The sequence below is a fragment of the Lepisosteus oculatus genome, chromosome 3, assembly GCF_040954835.1.
Source record: "Lepisosteus oculatus isolate fLepOcu1 chromosome 3, fLepOcu1.hap2, whole genome shotgun sequence".
NCBI lineage: Eukaryota > Metazoa > Chordata > Actinopteri > Semionotiformes > Lepisosteidae > Lepisosteus > Lepisosteus oculatus.
Window position 1 is genome coordinate 61,401,803 of NC_090698.1, and position 25,344 is coordinate 61,427,146.

Sequence of the window (25,344 nt, forward strand, 5' to 3'; positions counted from 1 at the left end):
CTAGTTTTGTTCTATTATTCTCCTGTTAAACTTCTGAAGTGCACGGGGTAAAAGTAAACATTGGTTGGGCTCACTGCCACTTGTAACAGAATTAACCGTAATCCGACAGTCAAAAAACTGAAAATAAACTAAACTACTCAGATTTCAATGAAGATGTACTGTGTGAAAACAAACGGAGTGTTTATTTAGATAATGAAAATTATATTTTATTTTTAATATAAGCTAATTCTAAGAAACGACCCTCGAAAATAATAGTTATAGAGTAAATAGCTTTAATGAAACATATTTTGAAGTTAAATTACTTGCACAATATTTTTCTGGCAGATTTAGGTTTACGGGCAGAAGTGCCTGTACATAACATACTCCTGTTTTCCTGCAAATACTTCATTATCAATGAAAGCTCTACTATGGTATGCAAAGGTTCATGCAAAATGATTGTTCGTTTACCGAGTATTTTAAGTCAAGGACAAGAAAAACAAGCTTTTCAAGTCCTTGTTTTTTCCCCCCCTGACGTATTAAAATGTGTACAGTATGCCTATTGTACTAATATTACAGCTGAATATTCTTCAAATGACTCATACAATTGAAAACTCAACATATATTTAGTTTATATGTACCGTACCTTCCAGAAAATATTGCAAAATGTGTCAGATGGATATTAATGAAGACAAGAAGCCTACAAATATAGTAAGATGTCTTAGAATGGTAAGCAGTTTGAGCCTGTGAGGTACAAAGTAACAGGATATATCAGTAGGTAAATATCTAAAGGTAGGTCATTAAAAATTACCACAAGTAGCTAGGAATTTCTTAGTTATAACCATTTGTTGTCAGAGAGAAAATATTTGTCTATTACAGCATTACCAAAATCGTTTTTTAAACATTTACTCTTTAATTAGTTCTGCAACATACTTTTCTCCAGCAGCTGAATTATTTAAAAGAAGAATGCTTTTAAAGTCTTATCTGCAAACTAGGAGTGACCTTATTTCATGGAAGAAAATACTTTTATGTTAATGGTAGTTACTCATTGACTCCTTGACTGTGGGCATTTTTCACCTTAATTTAAAGAAATATAGTAAAAAAGCTGAATGAAGCACAAATTTGACCGACCCTTGCTGTGTTATTGTGTTAACAGGTGAAAAAATTGAGATGTGATTTAAAACATAACATTCACGGGTAAAATGAATGTAATCTAAATAAATTTGTGATTAAAGGACAAAAGTTTAAGTAACAAAAGAATGACAGGATGAAGTTTAAAAAACATATGTAAATAATTTTTCCATCAGATATGTCACCCTGCAACTCACAATTGGCAATACACTGAAGCCAAGCAGATGCGAACCTGGCCTGTTCCTAGATGGGAGACCTCCTGGGAAAAACTGCGGTTGCTGCTGGAAGAGGTGTTAGTGGGGCCAGTAGGTGGTGTACACCCTGTACTTTACTGTAAATAGGTGTCATCCTTTGGATTAGAAGTACAACCAAGGTCCTGACTCTTTGTGGTCATTAAAAATCCCAGGATGTTTCGTGAGAAGAGTAGGGTTGTTACTCCAGTGCCCTGGCCAAATGTCCTCTGGCCTTTTCCAATAATATCACTATGGCTACTGTTGCATCATCCAGGTGGGTGCTGCACATTGGTGGAGGGGGAGCCCCTGTTATATACAGTAAATAAAATACTTGTATTTATTATATTTTATTATAAACCATACAATCCATATTGTATATCCATATCCATTTTGGTCAGCATGAATTACACAAATAATAAGACACATAGTGGTGATACATTTATAGCAGTATGTGTAGATGTTACTCTTCACAGTGATTTTGGTGTACTTCTTTGGTGTAGTGGGTTTTTCTTGGGAACCCTTTGGAAATGCAATGGACTTATTTACATAGTACCATCATTCGGAAAGCTTTAGATGGGATGTCAGTTGTATGTGAATAATTCAGTGATACAGCTGTGGCATGTGGCATTTAAGGGCCTCATTCGCAAAAGTGTATTAAATGAATGATGTATTTAAATTTACAGTATCAGAAGGAAAAGACATGGACTTTTAAAGGTAATGACACTGTATGTAAGTGCTAGTAAGTATAATGTACAGAAATAAAACTGAGAACAGGAAACATTATGCACAGATACGCCAGTGTCCTCAAGCATACTTAGTAAATCAATGGCAAACATATTTCCATAATTAAAGAAAGACTCAAATTAAAAAACATATTTATTACATTTAAAACATAAATGTGTATGTCAGTGTCACATCTATTTTTAAAACAAGAAACCAAGATTCAAAAAAGGCTTTAACAAGGCTTTACTGTAAGCTATAATATAAGGCAACTATTTAGAAATATTTAAGCTGTGACTAATAGGTATGGCAAGTGGTAATCACTGTATTTAAGTGATGTTCATATCTTTTTGTCACATTTTTACGACGTTTAAATCTTCTTTAGGAATGATGTGTTGATTGAAAGATCATAGTGCACTTCAATCCTCTGATTTACTTCCCTGATGCCCTTCACATTGTGTATGCCGTGACAGCCAAAGAGGTGAAGCAGCTTCAGCCTGGCAAAAGAAATAGAAGTACTGTAGTTCAAGTAGGGAGCTGCGTCAGCATGTGTAGGCTGCAAAGGAACAGGTAACGGGTTTATTCCACGCTGAAAAGAAAAGAAAGGAAACACAACATTCAAGTGTGAAGAAGACTCCACAGTTGTGTTTCCTTTCTTTTCTTTTCAGCATGAAAGAAATAGAAGTGCCTTTTACAAAGTTTTACATTCAGGAGTGTGTGTGTTGGTGGTAGTGGTTCCATGGAGAGGAGTGGCAGAGCTGGTCATTCCGCTACAGTTCCTGCTAATGTCTTGTTTATTTTTTTTTTACACCCAGTTCAGTGAAGATATTGTGGTTCCATTTTAGATTCTTCACCTCATCCTCTGTGTCTCCTAGTTTAGGCTCAAACTTACCCTGACTATAGCATGAGTTGTCTATGGATGGATAGGAAGATCTCAGTTTAATTTGCAAGCTTACTCAAATTATGCAGATTCTAAGTTATATATATATATTTAAATGCACTCTGAGTAGATGTACATATATATACATTATTGGGACATTCCCAGTGCCAGTGATAATTTGGTTGAGTGCCTTTTTAATTGGCTTAGTTAGTTACAGTTCACGTGGCTGCTCTCAAAACATTATCATGTGTCTTTAGCTGGATAGCTGCAGGCTTAGGTGGTGTGGCAGCTAGCTGGATGCCCTCTAGCTGAAATGTAAACACTGCAGCATTTGCTGCTGAAATACCCCAAGTACATGCTAATTATCCATCAATTAAAAAATACTGTACACAGAATCACACTTCAAAATTGACAAACAGCTAATTAAATCGTAAAGGTTTTTGTTCAACCAGGTTTGCATTCAATTGAAATAGCTGTTCAATCTATGAAAGTTTCTTTACTTGGTTCTTTCATGTTGAGCCAGAGCAGTGACTCCTGCATTGACTCTACAGTATATACTGTACAAGGGTGAGCAAATAATCAAATATGTCACAGAAATGTAAGTGTCTCTATTATGCTGGTAAGTGGGTCATTTTTATGAAAGACTATCTTACTGTTACTAGCTTGGATATTGTGACTGATAGCCATTCTATATTTAGCGAATCATTGTTATTAACTTGATCTTTGCTGCATATAAGATGATCTGATTTAAATGTATAAAGCTTGAAAGTTATTTAAAAGTTCTTTTGAAACATTTTAAACATTTTAAACTTCTGTAAAAAAAAGAAGGAAAATGCACATATACATAAACGGTTTTTACCTTTTACAGTTTTTGCACAGTTTTTTAACAGCATCCTCAGAGACATCTTTGCAGAAACTAAGTTTCACACATTCCAGGCTTCTGTAACAGTAATTAGCCAGGAGGCACACACTGCAATGGATAAATATGAAACAAATATATGACTCAATGCTATGCTAACAAATAGTGACTCATACTGCATATACTGTATCTGAATCAAGCCTTAGCCTTGTACTGAATTCAGACAACCACTGTATTTGAGCCCTAGCTCAAAGCAAAGGGGAACGTTGATGATACTGATTAATAATAATAATAATAATAATATACAGATGACAGAGAGGTAAGCTTTGAGTAAAGTGGTATGGGAGGGATCTAGGCAACAAGAAGCTATATTGCAGCTGTTAATAATTTTTGTAATTTGAATTGAATTAATTAAGCGAAATTAATATAAATTTGGTATGGTGGGAAAGTCAATGGTATAGCTAGAGCTTATATAGTTGTCTTAGTCCAATTGTACCCAGATGTTCCCTAATTGTTCAGAAATCTACCGAACTGTTCACACATGTATCCAAATGTACCCAAATGTTCACCCATATATCCAAATGTTCACCCATATACTCAAATGTTCTCAAATGTACCAAAATCCACCAAAATGTACCCAACTATTCACAACAGTAAGCAAATACACTGTACCTCAATGTATCCAAATCTTCACAACTGTACAGTACCAAAATGTAACCAGTTGTACCTCACTGTTCACAAATATGTCCAAATCACACACAAATCACAAATGTACCCCAAAGGTCCACAAATGTACCTAAATGTTCACAAAGATACCCAAATTTACCAGATGTTTACAAACGTACTCAGCTGTACCCAGATGTACATTTGGGTATATTTGGAAATATTTGGGAACAACTGGATACATTTTGGTACCTTTCTGAACATTTGGGTACACTGGCATACTTTTGTGAAGGGTACATTTTGGTAGATGTGGGTACTGTATATTTCTGAATAGTTTGACTTCAACTGTACCCATGTTTTCACAAATGTACCTGGTGTTCAGTAATGTTCCCAATGGTTCAAACGATGTACCTAAATGTACTCAAAGCTACCAAAATGTATCCAAAATATACCTGAATGTACCCTAATGTTCACAAATGTACCAAAATGAAGCAAATCATATAAAAATGTTCACAAACATACCCAAATGTACTTGGGAACAACTGTCAGCATTCACTGTCTAAGCTGGAAAAAGTATGTGAACCTTTAGGATAATAACTTCTATTTAAGGGGGTAATTGGAATTGGGAGTTCCAATCAATGAGACATTCAGGTATGAACTTCAAGTGCCCTGCCCTATAAAAAAAACACAGTCTGCTCTTCACTGTCAGGACAGCATCCTTCAGCTGGTGGTTGCCTTGGGAAACTGTCACATTCTCACAAGGGCCCATGGTTCTCCAGGGTTTGCTGCCCTGAACAGATCCCCTTTTCGTGATCCATGTTTATTAGCAATTTCCTTTCTATTTAAAGGCGAGGAGACGCTTTGATTTTTCATTCCACCCTGGGTTTTCCTCACTGGCAGATAGCATTTAGCTCTGCTTGACAATTTTGGTTTCAAGCCAGCACTTCACTCTGCACAGCAGTCTCTCCAGCGTCAAGCCTACCCTTCAAATCCATCATGGTCCATTCCCAGGAGGCTTGCCTTTCGGTTTCTTCCATACCCAAGGCTCCCTGTCACCGACCGGTGGACAGTTTTTGGCAGCAATTTTGGTTTTAATACATCACTTCGCACTGTGCAGCAGCTTCAGCTCTAAGCTCTAAGCTCAGCATCACTGGTGCTGTAGCCTCCGCTCCAACATCACCCTTAGCTCCTTGCCTGCTCTCCATATTGCCCGAAGCAGCAGTCCTGGATTCAAGGCCACATTCCATTCTGCCCTTATTCTTTTCACTGGTCACCACATCAACCTGGACCCCTGGATCTCCTGAGGGCTGCCCTTCAGAGCACGTTCGGTTCCCTTATCAGAGGTCTCACTATTCGGTTTCTCCATACTCAAGACTCCCTTTTTTTGACCGAAGGGATGTTTTTATCAGCCTCTCTTCACCAGGGATGCAGCTTTTCCTGGGACCATAGCTCCTCCACATTTGTTTTTGTTCCCAATATTGACTGACCTAGGCTGATTAAGTCCTGCCATCCAGTAATTAATTATTTCATTATCGCCTTTCAGTTTTCACTCTCCGATCTCTCATGCTTGGAACCTGACAAATCACCACCTGTGCTGCTGTATCCAGCTGAGACGTTACATTCACTACACAGATCTGTTGAAGTGAAACATGCACCCAAAAAAAAGAGTTTTCTTCAGAGGACCTCAGAAGAAGAGTTGTCAATGCCCATAAGGCTGGAAAGAGTACAAAAGAATTTAGGCCTCCAGCAATGCACAGTCAGATAGATAGTGTACAAATGAAAGAAGTTTAGTTCCATTACTACTCCCCTTGGGGTGGTCATCCAGCAAAAACCACTGCAGAGTGAGCTGTACAATGAACAAGGAGGGTAACAGCTAAAGATATGCTGTCGTCTCTTGCAATGGCTAATGCCTGTGCACATGAGTCCACAATAATAAAAACGGTGTGCACTGGGGATACAAAACCACTGCTCTCCAAAAAAAAACATTGCAGCCTTTCTCAAGTTTGCCAAAGACCACCTGGATGTTCTACAATGCTACCTGAACTGCCTTCCATGGACAGATGAGAATAAGTGGAACTTTTTGGCAGAAATATACAACATTATGTTTGAAGGAAAAACAATCACTGCATACCAACACAAAAACATGGTCAGCTATGAAGCATTAAAGAGTGGAGGAAGCATCATGGTTTCAGGCTGCATTGCAACCACAGAGTTCGGAAGGCTTACAATTACTAATTGGAACAATGATTTCCAAATTACTGTACATCAGCAAATTCTACTGGAAAATGTCAGGGTATCTGTCTGTGATCTGAAGCTTAATAGAAGTATGACAATGATTCTATACACTGGAGTAAATTTATAACAAAATGGCTTGAACAGAGAAAATGTTGCATTTTGTAATGGCCAAGTCAGAGTACTGACCCTAACCCCATTGAAAGGCTGTGACATGACCTGAAGCAAGCCGTTCATGCAAGACATCCCAAACATATTAATGGATTGGCCAAAATACCCCCAAACCAATGTACAAGACTAATCAGCAGCTACAGGAAACTTTTGGTTAAGGTCATTGATGCTAAAGGGGGTTCCACCAATTACTAAATCTAAAAGTTGACATACTGTTTCCAGCATAGACAGTGAATGTTTAAACAGTGTGTTCAATATAGACATTTAAAATCACTGTAAATAAAATCACAATAAAAGATGGAACCATGTATGGATATTAATAACGTTATTTCAGTAGTTTCAGATAACCCAAGTATTATGCAAAAGTTGTTTAGAATGTTTTTGGTTGTAACTAAAGACTAAAGGTTTAGTGGTAACACCTGGCTATACGAATGACCCACCCAGGTAAGCTGCATGGGCAATGGAATAAAGATGGTGGAGAGTTGCAGTAGTCACAGGGGAGAAGAATCTGGTTCACATTTATAGTGATGTGATTATAGGTGAAAAAAGCAGAATAGCAGAGTTTCTACTTTATTAACTTCATTTAATTACTGAAAACATGAAAGAGTTGGAAATGAGCTGTTACTATGGTGAAATAAAGCCCACAGTGTAGTGTTCTAATGTGCTACAATTTAGGAACTATAGTTGAAACTGGATAGAAACAGGACCTTCCTTGGTTGTTCTAAAAGAGGTATTTTAATTAGAATGTCTGTGTATGAAGCTGAATAAATGACACTGTGATGAAAGAGTGCCCTCTTATTAACTCTGCATGCTGTAATCACAAACCATACTCTCTGCCAACAACTTGTAAAGAACAACTAAATATTTTATAAATATTGTACAAAATTATGAAAGGATAATAGTTTAAAATGTTTAGTAGGACATTTCTGGCCCTCCACACTTTTCTTTAATTATTTGTGAGCCAAGAATAAAATGCTGAGTGTATTAATTTTTTGTCTCAAACACCTTTCAACTTTTAAACAAGGGAGGATGTTGCAAAGAAACAATGGTAATGGGATTACGCTGTTAGGATCACAGCTTCGTTATTTTAAAGCCACCTAGCAGCTGAGGAGGTGACCAGTAAACCGTCTCTTACCCCCTCTTGCCGGTCCTGGTTGAGCTGAGGTCCAGGTACTGTAGATGGCGACAGGTCAGAGTTATTGCTTGCACCCCTGTGTCAGTAACTTTCCTGCAGCCACTAACATCAAAATACCTGCGTCACAGAATAAAGGGAGTGATTTAAGCATCCCAGCTAGAAAATAGCATTTCTATGGAATTACCATTATTTTATGTCATTACTGTAAATGCAATACTAATTTGAGAAATTTTACTTTCTCATTCTGGTCACTGTATTCTTCAACATTGGGTCAGTCGGGGGATTTGGGAACTTTAAAATTAAACAGAAACTTTTTATATTTATATTAATAGATGAGTAATGAGAGCTTTATGGTAAAGATTTAATTTAGAGAATACTATGAAGCAATCCTTCTCCAGAAAAACAATGTCAAGAGGATAAATCAGTATAAACAATTTCTAGTGAATAAATTCACTATAGAACTTGCAACAATTTATGTTTTGCCATTGTTTTTGGCAGAACTTTTATCAGTTTCCTTCTTGTATGTAATCAATTCTGCCACACAAATGTAGCACTATATAATTGATCTGTTTATATAGTTGAATGCAGTAATCTCCTAAGAACATATTTCTGCTAGTTATGCTGTTTTCTTTTTTATTCTAATGACCAGATTATCCCATCACGTTCCATGGGAAATGCAAAGTTCAGGAGGCAAAAAGACTAGCACATTTATACACATTTAGCACATTTATACCTAATATTTCTCTAACTGCTATAATTAGTGGTTGTTGTCATCCAGAACTACAACAGCTTTGACAAAATTACCTTGTTATGTATATTGACAGTGGTGAAAGAGTGGTGAATTAGTAGTACTGTAAATGCTTAATTAAACCAATTGAAACATTACCTGAATGAACCCCTCTCATTTGTAAGACTTTTAGATCTTTAAATTCTTATGTTATTATTGGCACAATGCACTGTCATTTTTATTTAGTAATTTCGTCATTGTTATAAATATTATTAAACTATATTAAAAAATGTTTTTTCTAAATGTATAGTAAGTGAAATGCAGGATTGTAGTTAATGTAGTAAATATTGTACCTCTACATTTTTTTGTAAACTTAAACCACATGGTGTAAATACTTATTTATTTAATTCTGAAGTTGTCTGCTCGATGATACTTCAGTCCTATACAGAGGTCTGTATCTTACCGAATGGTGGGCAGATAGGTGCTAACCTCCACCAAGCTCACATCTGTGATGCAGGGACAGGAGCTAAGAGTTAAGCTCTCCAATTTAGAGCAATGCTTTACAATGCAATGGACAGTCCGGTCTCGTACCTGTAGTAGAAAACAGTGCATATAGTATTTTAACATTAATTATATAGTACAATTTAATTAATTTGCAGACTACAAATGGAAAGCTAGGATTCTATAGTTCTGTATAGTTTATGGATTTCTTTCTGACTCTTTTATTCCATTTTGACATTTTTTTAAATACTAGCAGATTTGACATATTTAGTAACTGATGTCCTCTTTCTTGCAAAGACAGATCATCAAGACAGATTGTTCTATTTGGAAAGGAATCAAACCAAGCAAAAATTAAATTAAATATTCCTTAATAATTCTGAAAGGCAAACACTTACCACATTAATACCTGTTACATTTATTGAAGTCAGATGTTTGAAACAGGGAATCATGTGAGTCAAACAGACATCTGTGATCTTTGGCATTTGACCAATATTCAAAACCCTCAGATTAGGACATTGATCAGCCAAAGAGCTCATAGACTTAGCACTGAGGGCATGGCATCCAAAAGCCTCTAACCTGTTGAGACTGGGGAATAATACACATTTGTAATGCGCTTTCTTTCACGTAAAGTCCAATATAGAAAGTATACTGTACAAAATAGTCTCTCTTTTCAAAATAATTTAAAACTCATTTTCTAGAGAAGAAGACATGACTTGTGTATTGCTTGTGGAATACTATAGTTAAGTGTATACACTAATATTTTTTTTTAGCAAATTTAGTATTTTTTCTCGTAAATTACATTAAGGGGCTTAGCAAGAACTTGTTACCTGACAAGAACTTGCCAAATATTTTTTATTAAAATGCAGTCAACTCTCTCCTAAATGCCACAAATAGAAAAGACCCAGAGAGCAGGCAGAACTGGCAGGTTATGCCATTAGCTAGCTGCAACCAGTCAAGTTGATTAATATTTGATTGCAAATAAAGGATAAAAAGAAACAACCAGCAGTATGAATTAATAAAAACCTTAATCGTGTAAATATGCCTTATTCTGTTCATATAAAATATTGAGAAGAAATCAAATGATTATTGTATTGTATATACAACAAATACAAACAAAAAATACAAAAAATGATATTTGTTCCAAAACTCCTGATGCATTTTTAATGTTTCAGTATACATTTTTATACAGACATTAAAACCACATCAATGGCAAAAATAAGTAAAAAATTGGTAAGCAAAAATAATGCCTGTTTTTTTCTTGTTGTCTTAATTTAATTCTATTACAGTATATTTTATGTTTTATGTTATAAAAGATTAAAAAACCTTGTGATTACAAATCTTATGATTATTGGTGTTCCTGTAAGAAAATAAAAGATTTGAAAGTATTCATGTACCCTGAAGTACCTTTTATTATCCTTAATTATTAATCTAAATACATACTGATAAGAAACAAAAAGTTAATCCCATGCTGAAAAGCTGAAAAGTAGAAGGAAAACAGAAAAAAAAATTCAGCTGTGCAGTAATCTTCAGGTGTTGTCTTTTTACTTTATTAATTAATATCTACCTGTTCCTCTGCAATTTTCAAACTGACACAGCTAAATAATACCATACCTCTTTCCATGTCGTTTAACAAGACCCTTAAGAGCATCATCTGTCATTTGGCATCCATTAATGGATAGACTTTGTAGCCTGAAAATGTTACAGTTATACTCATTAAAATTATTTAATTTGATCAAATGTACTTTATCATTGTAACATGTTACCTATTGAAATATGAAGTGAAATATTAAATTGGAAAAACTAGCTGAAATGTTTTTTAAAAATGTTATACAGGAACCTTTGTAAAATGTCCACAGCACATAAAATACAATAGATAATCAAATTGGATTTACTTATAACTCATAAATAATAATCCATAAAATGACCAATTAAGTTAATCAATAACAAATTATTATTTATATTTATGACTTTTGCTAAAAGCTTACACCAGTGTTAAATAACAAAATCGTTAAATAAAAAAACAATCGATAAAATGACACAATAGATCAGTTTTAACATGCAAGTTCAGGGCGAAAAGACTTAACTGAAAAGGCATAATTCTCTTAAAACAAAAAATCCTTAATGTAATACGTTATGCATAAAATTTTGTACTGTACTGTATCACATTGTTGATTTTTCATACTTTATATACTGTAATTTATGTAATTTTACATTTCAGTTGTGACTTCAAGATACTGAAAATGAGAATTAAGGAGAATTCAGGATACAGATCAGAGGTTTATACACTCTGTCTAAATATACACACAATCTTAACATGCTTTTTACAGTATTTTTATGTGCGTGAAGAACAGTCATGTCTTTTCAATAAAAACATTTCATGGAAAACAGATAAGGGTTATACAATGCACTATTTAGTAATGCACTACATTAGTAAAAATGGCCTTAAAGAAAAAACAGCGAAGATCTGAAAAATGCAGAATCATGCACTACCACATGCTGTATATATAATTATTATTATATACAGTATGTTTCGGTACTCTATGCAGTACGTACCTATTACAGGAATTCACAAGAGACAGGACGCCCATATCTGTGGCTCCTGTCCAGCTGATGTCAACTGATGTCAGCTGAATGCAGTGTGCAGTGCAATGGAGCAGCACAGAATCTCCACTTAGCCTAGGTCCACTGCAGCTTGTGACACTGAGCTCCTGCAGTCCCCCCAGATAGAAACATTACATTGCATGGTGTAAAAAACAACATCATCTTGGACTGCAGAACTAAAAAAGCAGCTGTTCAAAGAACCCTCTGGGAAACAAAAGGTCAGAGGCTAGGGCCCTGGGTTCAGTTCCAAACCTCTGGTGCTATCTGTGTGGACTTAGTATATTTTCTCTGTGATTGCACTTGTTTCCTCTGGGTTTTCTGGATTCCTCACTCAATCTAAAAACATTATGGTAGGTTAAATGGCTTCTGGAAAACTTACGCCTAGATGTGAGTGTGTCTGTGTGTGCCCTGTGATGGATTGGCAACCACAGTGTATCTTGCTTTGCGCCCACTGGTTGCCAAGATAGACTCTGGTTCACCCGCAACCCTGTATGGCATGAAGAGGTTAGAAGATGGATGTACTGTATGGGTGGCTGAAAACAATTACAAGTTGTTAACATACAGCACTGAAAATTAGTTCTTACAAGTAATCACAAAGATTATCCTATTTTTACTAGTTGGCCCAATCAATGAGTGGTTGAATGATTGATTTTCAGTGGTAGTATATATTTTCTGGACATTTTCTGGCTTCTCATCCAGGGTGTATCCTGCCTTGCGGCTGTTGCTGGCCACGGTAGCCTCCAGCTCCCCCACAATCTCTTGGATAAAGTTATTACAAAATAAATGGATGTATTTTTTATTTTAAAAGTATTTTACTTAGGTTTTATTACTATTCATTTTGTTTAATACATATTTTTCACATTATCACATGTTCTGCATACAATGTAGGGTAGGAATTATGCATTTATACTAAAAAAAAATTATCAGAAAAACTGGAGAAGACAATATAAGATGTTTTCGAAGTGTCTATCAATAATTTGAAGCAGTCCTAATGAAGTGTTCTAGATTTCTACTGATTTTCCCTCATTAGATTTTACATCTTAAAATATTTTAGTGTTTTCTGACCTAAATGATTAGCAGAAAATATAAACAGCAATAAACTTATTCTGTAAGCAGGTTGAGTGGTGTATGAACACTGTAATGTATACTGCATTTCCTCATCAACATTTCAGTTCTATTGAATGAATATTTACCAAATACATTCACTAATGTATTCCCATAAAGAAAGCTACAATAGAGCATTTCTTCCTTAAAAAGGCAAGACAGGACAGTCATAAAAAGGCCTCTTTCATGAGAGGTGACTACGCAAGGGTTGGTATAGCAACCATTAATATTGTATAACAACCAATAATAGAGAAGATTCTGAAGTGCTGCAAAACATCAAAGAATAAAAGACCTCATTTGTATTCAGTTCTTTTCATTTTTTTTCTATTTCCTGTGTGTTCCTGAAACAGCTAATACTGGAGGAATATTCTTTAGACTGTGTATTGCACATTGTTCTGATAAACAGTGATAGACTTTACTACCATGCCCTTCATATTTATGTATGACTCTTGCAGAAATCCATAGTACAAAATAAGTAAACTGAAAATCTACTGTTAATTTATTTTATTTAACATTTTTGTTAGTTAAAATGTGGTTTAAACTTTCTACAGTTTATTCCAGACTTGCAGGCATTTGAATTAATATGAAGGAACAGGTCTTATTCATGTATAAATAAGTGGAAAATGGTTTCTAGAACATAGTTTGTGATGCTATATTTTTATTTACTAAATATTAGACTCCAGCTGTATCCTTAATCAGTCACACATCTTTAAAAAGAAGTTCTTTTTAAAACAATTTCACAACCCTGACCAATCAGAGGTAGAACTACCTCACAATTTTAAAATATTTTTCAGATATGAACTTAATTATTAATTTCACTTTCTGAACATATTTCATTCTGTCATTCCTGTGTAGTTCACAAATTGAAAGAAAAAATATTCAGTGTGTAATATTGATATGAATAAATTATCTTCACTAACTTTTCTGAATTTGTTATTACTCGATACAAATATTTAACTTATTATGTCACTCTTTGCTAAATAGTCTAACCTTTCTGGACTTAGTATCAGCCTTCCATAAAAATCCAAATTTCAGTATTCAATGCCATGTACTTCTAGTGAGTAAATCTAACTGCCAAAGAAATTGATCTTTCCAGAAACAGTCATGCTGAACATCTATTTGATATGGAGCTATAACAAATAATCTAAATGCTGCCCTTTATATGACCAGGTGTAACAAATAAATATAGTCTGGTAGTGTATTTTTCCCAGCCATTTCATGAACCAGTAACTCATTGCACCAAAAGGCATACAGAAAAGGCTTCACCTACAATTAAATTACCTTAATCTTTTGTCTTTATATACATTCCTTTTCGTATCCATTCAGGAACGATCTGTTTATTTATTTCTTTTTTCAAAAACCAAATGTCTTAAGTTTTTTAAAAGATCTGCAAGAAGTATTTATATTGGTAAGACTTGCATATCTGAGATGAATCACAAAAGCTAAAAAACAGCTGGCATCTGTTTCTCGGACAACATTCAAAAATGAGATAATTGAGATGTCTGTGTAACATTAGCAGAATCTTTGGCTGGTCCTTTCATCTTGTGCATTCATTATATACAAGATTCAAAGTTTACTCAGTGCTCTAGTTTCAGGATGTGGCTAAAAACACAGGAGTATTAAAATACTGAGCTAGACTGTTGTTTATTTTACTTTCACTCTCACCAAACTTTTAAAATCAAAAGATATTATTTTCTATTTATAACTTGATTGTATATATGAACATATATTAATTAAATATTTGCTTACGTTTTATTGCCAACTATTATGCAGTATTTAATCACTTCAGTAAAAAAACTAAATATTTTAAATACTGTATAGTCACTTTAATACAGAAAGTAATAACTTTCAGGATAATTTCATTATTATTTCCAACTAAATGCAGTGGCATCTGCGCAAAGTGACAACATTGTGTATCGTTTCGATGACCCTGTGTATATTAGCATTCATTTCTTCCTAATCTTATCTGTCTTCTGCAGTACAGATGCCCTTTCCATAACAGATAGGAAACAAAGACTGTCATATACAAACCTTTTAATGAGCAGTTCTTAATAGGAACACTATCAGGTACTGCAAGTGTAAAATGCATCTAGTAAGTTTTTAGTTTTGAAATTATCCCACATCACAAGGTTATTGATATCTGATGATATCTGATGTCAAATTGCACAATCCTATAGGTACCAATATACCTCTGTGTAATAGCTTTGCAGTGACAAGTAGTCTTCCACTATTCTAATATTTTTATACTACAAGAGATCAAAATATGAAAGGCTCAATCTTTGCTAGGAAATTATGATGCAGATTTTCCTCGCCAAAGGATCTTTTCTCAATAGAAACATGTTACTGAAAATCAAAATTACAAATTGCAGATTTTCAACTGTTGATTATATTGTTGTTAAAAGAAAAAGTAAAGTCCCAAAGTAAAGTCCCACGTGTACAGTAAAAACATATTAATGAATCTTTCTTTGTTGCTTAAAAAAAGTTAAGATTTTGGATCCCTAGAATAGGGTTACCGTATTTGAACATCAAGAAAAGAGGACACCCTGAGGAGCTTTCCTATTGGCTTATCTGGGAAGGGGGTCGGGATGGAGGGGTTTTCAAAATATCCCACATTTTATGTTCATTGGTTAAGTAACTGTGATGATGTTTTACTGTGTGAAATGCACGTCCCCTCTGCTGCAATAACAGTATCCTCTGTTTTGCTGCCAGATTTGACAAAATAATCTGTTAATTTGGTTGAGGAATTCTCTCCTCAAATTGCTTTTATGTGTTTGTCTGAGTCAACATGAGTTTGTAAGACAAGTACACCTTTATTTGCCACGGAGACAAAAGTACCAGGCTTAAACATTAAACATTCAGATTCCCAGTCTTCTATGCCACTTCGAAATATTATCCAGAAATTATTTTTTTAGTTCTGCTGTGAATTTACACTTTTGCTTTGGCATTGTGTTTGAGGGTAGGAAAATGAGAAACGAAATAGAGAGCCTTTCGAGGGACTGCTTCTGCACCACACAGGCTGAGTAGAAACACTGATATTGGCGCCCAATTTCGCTCTCTCATGACATAATCATACACATACAGGAAGAAAACTAAACGACAATTTAGGTCGCAAAGCGAACTAGAGAAGTTAAGAAATTCTCTCTCTCTTTTTCTAACTATCTTTAAAACTTGTGTTAATTATTCTTCATGGTGAAAATAATGGGGTCGAAATTCTGGACATTTTTGGATATCTGAAAATTCCCTCCGAATGGAGACATAAGGATCAAAATAGAGGACATGTCCAGGAAAATCTGAACATATGGCAACCCTACCCTAGAAAATACTGTACAAATACTAATCCCACAAAAATAACAATCACTGTGTATGAGGGTAAATATTTCAGATGTGACTGAGAGTTCTGATGAATCCCAAGTTGCAAGCTATAGAGCAGTAGAGGACAATGAACTAGGAGAGACAAGAAAGCAAGCAGAAGGATAACTAAAATCAAAATACACTAAAGAAATCAAAATAATTTTTTTTAACGTTTTTTTTCTAATAATGATGGAGCTTTTCTAAACAGCATTTCCAACGCTGCCATCTGGGAACAGGTTTAAGTTTTAGTAAGGAAAAATAGTTTAATTGATATGCTGCCATGAGGAAAAAACAAAGAAGGCCTTCACAAAATTGGTACCTACAGTATAGGATTGTGTTTAAGGAGGTCCAGGAGCCCAAAACAGGATCAGCGGTAGAATGCTATGCAGTTATCCAGTAATGTACAGAGAACCAAAGAGAACCATGTGTACAATATCACTATGACTGTTTTCAATACAGGTGTGGAGTGCAAAATATTAAAACTTCCTGATTTTTACTGAATCAGATTAATGCCTGAAGGCTGCATGGTGAGACAATGATTGCATTGCTTCCTCGCAGTTCTGAGGCCCTGGGTCAATTCCAGGGGTGCTATCAGTGTAGACTTCTGGGAAAATTGTCCCTGGTGTGAGTGTGTACTGAACATGTCTGTATTTGTACAGGGTCTGTGTGTGACCTATGATCGACTGGCACCTTTCTAGTGTTTATCCCGCCCTGTACCTGTTGTTTTCCGGGACAGGCACCTGCTACTCCACAACCCCGAATTGGATAATGCTGTTAGAAAATAGATGGATGGGTGGAATTATTTGCTGGAGAACTTGACTGCCTCAGACTAATAGAAAATGTAAAGAAAATGAAGCATGGATGAGTGTAATGTGCTTGGTTTATAACAATGCCATTCATCCAGGATGCATGTGAAATGATCTGAGATCTACTGTAGCATAATGTCCTCAGAATTACAGAGCTGTCAGGAGAATGTCTGAAACAGTAAACAAAATTTCATAACTGTTATATGAAGTTGGGATATAAATCAACTATCCAATTTTAAAATTCAGAAGATGAGAAGAACATGTAAAATTGTCATATATTTACCTTAAGGGAGTACTTGCACTGCCTAAATAAGTCATCTAGCCCTTTGTCAGTAATGGATTCAGACTGACATCGGTACAGTGTAAGGCTCTTTGGGCAATGTCTGCCAATATTAGAAAGCCAGGTATCATTCAAACATATACAGTTTTCAATCCGGACAGTTTGCCCTGCAAATAAAAAAAGGAGAAAATACGGTTTAATACTGTCAGAGCATGAAATGTCTGAAGACTGGCCAGTGAGTGGACTGGTAACTAACAGGAGAAAATGAAATTCATTTTTATAAATGCACTATTTGTATTTTCTGTGACCCAAAAGATTAATATAGAGTCCAGCAGATAGTAATTCTGTATTATTATTACTATAACTATGGTTATTTTCTGAAGAAAAAATGTTAATTACAAAAAACTATTATTTTAGACATGAAATGCATTTTACACACAAAGTTTAAGACAAAGACCTTTGTTCTTTGGGTTTAGGTTACTAACATTAAATCTCCCTATTAGGCTTGGATATCATAGTCAGTTTATAATAATGGCACTTATACTACTTATATACTGTATAATACTATACTATTATTATAATTAATCATTATTATTTTCTTGTGTGACATGTTGCTGTTAATCATGATCTTTATTCGATTTTTTCTAAATAAAATCTTAGAGATCTGTCTGGTTTATGAGTCATTGATTACTAAGATGCTGGTTTAACTACAGTATAAGTCCTCTATAGAATGTTACATCCTTTGTATGTTTGGATTTTAAACAGAGGTACTGTTGATCATTTTGGTTTACCACCCAAGTAGTTTGGTGGAGGATTTTGCAAAAACACTACTTACCAAAGCTCATTTTGTCTTGCTTAAGGATTCTTCACAACGAGACTAACCCTACTTATGGAGAGTCTAGCTCCTACAAAAATTTGTGTTATCGCTTGCCAGCTCTTCCCTTTCTCTATACACTTTACAAAGTGTAGCATCATAGCATAACATCTCCATTGTCTTTGAAGGAGGATGGGGCTGAACGCTCATCTACAGTTGTAGTTCGCATCCACAGTCCTGGAGACCACTGTTAGGCTCATTCCAACTAAGCTCTTTGATCACAGACTCTAATTTGTGCCTTTAATTTGTCGGCTTTCTAGTTTAGATTTTTGCATTGTTCCAACTATCTCAGCATATCATACTCCTAAATTTGTTACTCAAGCATTTGTTACCTTCTTTCAGTCTAAATGGCTCTTTAAAATGATCAGCTTAGGACAAGCAGAACGTATCAAGAAACCTGATCTGCATTCACTAAATAGCCATTAAATCTTCAGATTGTATTTTATTGCAAAACTAAAAGGCAGTATAGCTAAATTAAAATGTCATCATCATTATCATCATCATTGTTTTGTATCTAATGGGGATCTTGAATCTTTTCAATCTGAGTATGGACCAAGATACCAAAACAGAGCTTCTTAAGATAGGTAATGATTTGCAGATGACTTCTGACTATTAGTACAAACTAAAGTCTGTCCAGACTAAAGTCTGAATATTCTTCTCCCTTCTTTTCCTACTCTGTTAAAGCAGAGATTAGTTATCAGACAGTAATTCTATCACATACACACACCTTTTTCAGTACACTTAAGCTTTACAATTTGTATCTAAAACAATTATTGGAGGAAAATGTTGGGAAAATGCTTCCTCATCCTAACTTACACCTTGGTTCCTTTTTTAAAAAAACACAACACTATCTTCAGTTGTGTAGTGTTTTAGTTTGAGGTGGTGCTGAGTGAAGTTAAGCATTTTTCATACCCCGTGAAAACAATTGCATTCCAGATAGAAGTATTCAATTAAATGTATACACGAAAATTTTACTGCACTATATTTATATTTAATACCAACAACAGAAAATGTTTTTTGGTAAAAATCTCATCCGTAATGTTCAAGAAAAAATGGCTTTGAATACCAAAATCCAGAACCAACTGTATCTAAAGATGCATGCTTCCTTGGTTCCATACTATACTATATAAAGTAATTTAAAGTACTTTATAACGTGTTGCTTAGCTATAAATTCCATTCTATAAAAAAAACATATTGCCAGGATAGCTCTACTCTACAAAGTCAGTTTAAAATGAATTAGTGCTGTACGATTTCATTTTGAGTTCCTACAAAATATGATTACTGGGCAACTAGGTCTTGTTATATAAAACAAGATAATTTTATTCTTCTACTCAAAATGGACAATTTTTTTTATTAATTATTCTGCATTACAATTTCCTTTTGAATATGACTCATAACTTTTCTTCCCTTATACTGTACATCCAAGATCAGGAAACTCAAGCTTTGGGTGTAACCCAACATTCCTCTGCTATGTACTGTAACTATGTCATAAGTAATTCACATGTGTGCTGGTTTCCAAGGAAGTGTTAACACAATATATAATTCCCTGTGTTGGTAGGAATAGCACCGTTCTTAGGCCTTCATTGTACAAGGCTAGTGACGTAGACCTATGCTTTCATCTTATCTACTTTCTGTTTGCCAAAGGTGTGGGTACTTCAGGAATTTTATTGTGAGAATAGAGTGTGTGGTCAACTATTGGCAGGTTACAGCTTTTATAGTAGCATGACAGGGATGTGGAGCATTTGAACGTTTTGTGTATAGAGTAAGGAACGTCTGTGGAATCATACTGTGCAGATAATCCCTGTTAGATGAAAGACACTGCCTATCAACAGATATGCTAGACATATTCTTGGCAAAATTACACAAAAAACAGAACTGGAATGACAATTATATTCTGTTTAAATTCATATTAGTTATATTAATATTATTATAATATAAAGCTTATATTATAATTAAAATAATAATAATGTAAATATGAGTGTATTTTAGTCATATGCTGACATTTAACTTATTTTGGCCATAAAAGTGTTAAGTTTAAGCATTGACATTTTAATTCAGAATATTCACTTTAAAATTCTGTATACATACATCATTTTTTTTCATTCTAAAAAATGGGAAATCATTGGAAGGTGCTAAGTAAAGTACCTTAGTAATTATATAGTATACTGATACACAATAAAAATGTGTAGTTTATTATTAGTTCCAAACTGTAGGTAAAGCTATTTAAATCTGATTTGCAGAGAAAGATTTGGTGATTTCCAAGTAGTACTGGTCCTCAGAATAACAAAGTACTGATGTGAAATTGTGTGACAAGGAAAGATACAGCCATGGCCAGTATGAAGATAGAAGATCAGCGCATAGTTGGTGTCAACATGTCTGTAGGAAGCCTGCTTTTGAGAGAAGCTGCACGGAGAGTCTACTCCACAATTCAGAAATTAGCAGTCTACTGCAATATCTGTATATAGTATACTATAGTCCATATACTGTAAGTGCACATCTGAGGTGACTGAAAAAGAGTCACAGAGTGTTTCATTCACCGATGAATTATGTGTTATGCCTTTGAGAGACTTGATGGATGATGTGTGTGGAGACACTATTTTAAGCGTTATGTCAACTGTTGTGCTGTTCAAGCCAGTCTGTGTAGTAGAAGAAATGTGATGTGGAGAGGAAGCTGATTATGATTTACTTGTGAGACATTAGGCCAATTTTACTGCATGGTGTTACCTTGACCATGCCTGATACTAAGTTTGTAAAGTTTTCATTTTGACTGCCAAATTTCATAATATTCACAAATTTTATTTTGATGATGCTTTTATCCAAAGCAACTCACATTTGACCTAATGGTACAACTGTGTTAGTTAAACAATTCAGATGAAATATGTTACTCAGGAATACAACAGCAATGTCTTTGCGAGGATTTGAACCCACAACCACCCAGTTGTGATTCCAAAACCCCAACCACTGCTTCACCCCAATAAATCAGCTCTTTGACCTATACTTTTGTTCACATTTTCTGTGAATTTGTTTGATTTGTGTTGGAAATATTTTATTAATTCCATTACACTTGAGTGATGAGCTTATATAATGCATCAGTATGTTTGGTCATTACCATTTCTTGAACTCTTCCACAGACCTATCACCTATCAAAATAAATTTGAGGCAAACATATGCCAGATGGCACTTCATATAAAGTGTGACCTAATTTGTACACCTAATTTGTCTTGCTGTTTCTTTAAGGAAAAGCACGAGTGACCTACAGTAGCTTTTCCATCTGTTGTTTTTGACTATTTGACACTATTCCCTGTCAGATAAGCAAAGTGCTTTATGAAAGATTTACTTTTTCTTTAAAACATGCTTCTTGTTTCAGTCTGACCTTCCTGCTATGATAGCAAGTAACATCTCAGCTTCTTCTATTGACTGCCAGTAACCTTTTTAGCTGCAAACTGTCTTAAATTGATTTTTCAGACTAATGTGCTGTATTCTAAATGTTTCATCTGACTTTTCAGTGATTTGCAAGTCAAATCACACTTTCATGCATTTTCACTAATTGAAAACATGTTCATTGATCATAAAAATAGAAAGTTGTGTTCCTAGAATTGGAAGGCTTTATATTTTGGCTTTAGGACAGAAAACTGAATTGGACACACTGATCACAGTTCTGTGGTAAAGTGATGTCTTTAAAACTGTACTTGTAATGAATTTTCTTGGAAAGTAAAAAACAAAACAAAAGAAGAGGACTTACAAAGTGTCTTATCATTTGCCAGGCATCGTAAACGATGGCACACCTGAGCCGCTTGACAGAGGTCTTTGTGAGAAATCATTGACAGAATGTATATCCACAACTCGTCAGGAAGGACAAGCCACAAAAAATGAGCAGCATCCCCTGTCTTAAGTCACATAAAAATTAAATTCAAAAACATAAAATGCATAAAACAACACACAGATATATTAATTTATTGACATTATTACAGCTTCTAAAAAGTGGGTTGCATCTCATAATGCAAAATACAGTTATAACATATGAAATACCTATAAATGTAGATAAAAAATGCTTTCAGCATCAATAATTTAATCTGTTTTGGTGCCTTGCAATAGGGAAGAATACTTGAAAATAGTTTTTTATGAATGGCAACTTTATTATCTTTAATCACTTAGAAGTTTAATGTAAACTTCAATAGTAAAAGACAAACCCCAATTTCCATGTGAAGTCAACAGAGAATTTATTGACAAAAAGATGACATTTAAACATACTGTATTTCATACAGTACGTGAAACATAATAAGATATGAAGAGGATAATATTTATATATTTAAGCAATTAACCATTGAACCCAATAATAAAAACAATAATCATGTTACAACGAAGACAGAATTTTTGGGGTATACACTGTAATTTAAGAATTAGCAGTTTAAGGGCATGATTAGTGAAAAAAAAACATTCATAGATCACAGCTAGCAAAACTGTGTTAATAAAAGGAGAAAGAGCATTTAGATCACAAGTGTTTGATATTAATCAGCTTGGAGTGAGTTATGATAGTCTGTTAGTGTGATAGTCTGGTTATGTGGAAAAGGCAGTTAGATGCTCAAAGAAGAGAACCAAACAAACTCATTTTGCTAAGTGAATCAGAAAAAATGCAAAAATGACATTAACACCTTAACAAAGTAATCAATGTCACAATAACATTTGAAGTATTTATCCAAAGTAATGTTACAAGCAAGCAGTTAACTCCAGACATGTAATTGCAGTAGTGACTGAGCAATTATTTCCTGTAGAATGTTTTTGACAGAAATTGGTTTGAAGGATGACAGCTTGGCCCTATGGACAAGGTGGACAGAACTCCCTGATATCATCTAGGTGGGCTTTAATATACTGCAATTAAATACAAGGCAATGCAACACCATTTAAGGTATGGTGTTGATTGAGATGTAAGATGTAAAGCAAGTCATAATGCTTAATCAAGTGTTTTTGTCCTCTTTAGCCACAGGAGCTTGAGAGACAGAAGGTCCGAATTAAGATTTTTAAGCTTGAACAATATACAGTATTTGCTGATCTTGAATTTGAAGCAATTGACACAGTTCTTGAGCTAGTCAATCAGCTCTAAAAAAAACATTTCTTACAGCCAGTTTAATACGTGAGTTATTTCAAGGATTGTAAAAACAGTATGCTTGAACAGACACAATACTTTTTTTTTTAATAAACTTTTTTTTAATAAAGTGTTGACTTTATAGAAATGTTTGACAAGAAAGAACCAGGGAGTTGGTTATTGTTTAAACCTGTTCTCTGTGTCCTGTATATACACACGGGCACATTTTCTCTGAAGGAAGAACAGCATTATAGTTAAATGTTGTTTCCAAGAGGGAACCAAGCCTCTGAATAACAAAATTCTACTTTCATGCAGATGCTGACAGCATTGTAAACAGTATGTGCTCAACCTTTGAGCATGACTCTTCAAAAGTGAATTAATGTTAATGAACTTTTGTTTGTCCTAAAGCAAACATTACCCTGTGAAATTGATACCTGAAGTCGCCTCAGTTGTGATGCAAGGAAAAAACCTTACAGTACTTTGGAATTTCAAAAGGAAGAATGATCTTATCCGCACCAGACCATCTGAATGTCAAACACGTTCATGAAACATGTCATGAAATCGAGAGCAGAAGGCATGTACAGTAACAGCTGATGAAGAGATACAAGTACAACTGACCATTCTACTGCTAACTACATGCTTTGTAATAGCCTGCACCCTACCAATTGTGTGGTGTAGCGGCGAGGCTTAATAATAAGAAAGAATTAAGTGTTCTGAGCCTTCCCAAATGAGGCCCCATTTCTCTGTTCATCTCTGTTGTGCAGCCACAGAGAAACTATTCATGCAGGCTGATTTAAGATGTTTTCTTTTGATAAGGACAGCTCCCAAAGGGGGATGCACTTAGCTAAGCCTGGCTATCATGATCAATGGTCATCCATTGGTGCCTATCTGTCTAGGGAGTGCCAGTTGGACATCTGGACTGCATTACTAAGTGTCAGGAGTAAGTGACTCATATCTCACCTTGATCAACCAATCAGGGACTGGTAGGGCCGAGTAACCCACGTGGGACTCTGATGCCCATGGAACTTTCAGCCAATCAACGAGCTGAAGTTCCTCCAGGTAAAAACAGGCAACACAGAGAGCCTGTGAGATTCAAAAGGGTAAGATTCAGTAAGATTCTGGGGAGGATTCTGTGGACTATTCTAAAGGGAATTCAAAGGAGAATTCCAGGACAGGACGGCCCAGGAGCAGAAGGCTCCCAAGGGCAGAACATTCTTGCAGCGCGCCTCCTGACCATCCTGAAACTCAGCCCGGACAACCACGGAACGGCCAGTGTGTCCGAGTGCCAGAACTTTCCTTTGTTCTAAGAGTCTAGAGCGGAGGTTGCCAGAGAATAACCAGAGGATCCACCCGAGGTTAGCACCAGCAGCAGGCCTCGTGAACAGGTCGGAACTGTGGACAGCTGAATCACTATTCAGAACTAGCTCTTCATCAGGAATGAACCGGTCCTCTTCCTGACTTGCTGGGACCCACAGTCATCTTTTCTCCTGTGCACAAACTTTGCTAGTTAAAGCCAACAGTGAACATCAGCAGCGCACCGTTGCAAGCAGCACAGCACAGCCTGGCATGGAGCCAGAGAGCGCGGATTGGACAGCAACAGCCTGCAACTGTTTCTTTGTGCCCACAGGAGATCTGAATCCCCAAAGATTGGATGAGTATTCAACTTCAATGCATTGCAGCTCGAGAATTCAATTGTTATCCCAACCAGTTGATATCAATTTAATTCCTAAGAGTTATGTACTTGTTTTGAGTATCGAATGTAGAAGTTATAACCAAGTTCATTTACGAAACGGTCTTAATGAATGATATACTGAACGTATGTCCTCTTGATATATGTAACTCTTTGTAACTGACCGAATATACCTTTTGTATTCTGATAACCCTCTTGATAAGATCTGTTAGGTTTATATGCATATTCTATGTATTAATAAATGTATCCTCATGTATTAGTACCTGTGTGTGTGCGTTGTTTGAGTTATGTCGCATGGTTGGATTCTAAAGCCATCAAAAGAATCAA

At 35.2% G+C, this 25,344-nt stretch overlaps 1 protein-coding gene across 3 annotated transcripts in view; it reads right to left on the reverse strand.

The window, feature by feature from the left end:
• Positions 1-25,344, reverse strand: part of rasef (RAS and EF-hand domain containing) — a 64,299-nt gene that overhangs the window by 21,362 nt on the left and 17,593 nt on the right. For all 3 annotated transcript variants that reach the window (XM_069187331.1, XM_069187329.1, XM_069187330.1), the window contains 7 exons: positions 21,987-22,131; positions 17,374-17,537; positions 11,782-11,936; positions 10,840-10,917; positions 9,624-9,813; positions 9,191-9,318; positions 8,001-8,117 (listed from right to left, as the gene is read on the reverse strand). In XM_069187331.1, coding sequence (XP_069043432.1) covers positions 8,001-8,117; positions 9,191-9,318; positions 9,624-9,813; positions 10,840-10,917; positions 11,782-11,936; positions 17,374-17,537; positions 21,987-22,131 — 977 coding nt within the window. The remainder of the gene's footprint in view (positions 1-8,000; positions 8,118-9,190; positions 9,319-9,623; positions 9,814-10,839; positions 10,918-11,781; positions 11,937-17,373; positions 17,538-21,986; positions 22,132-25,344) is intronic.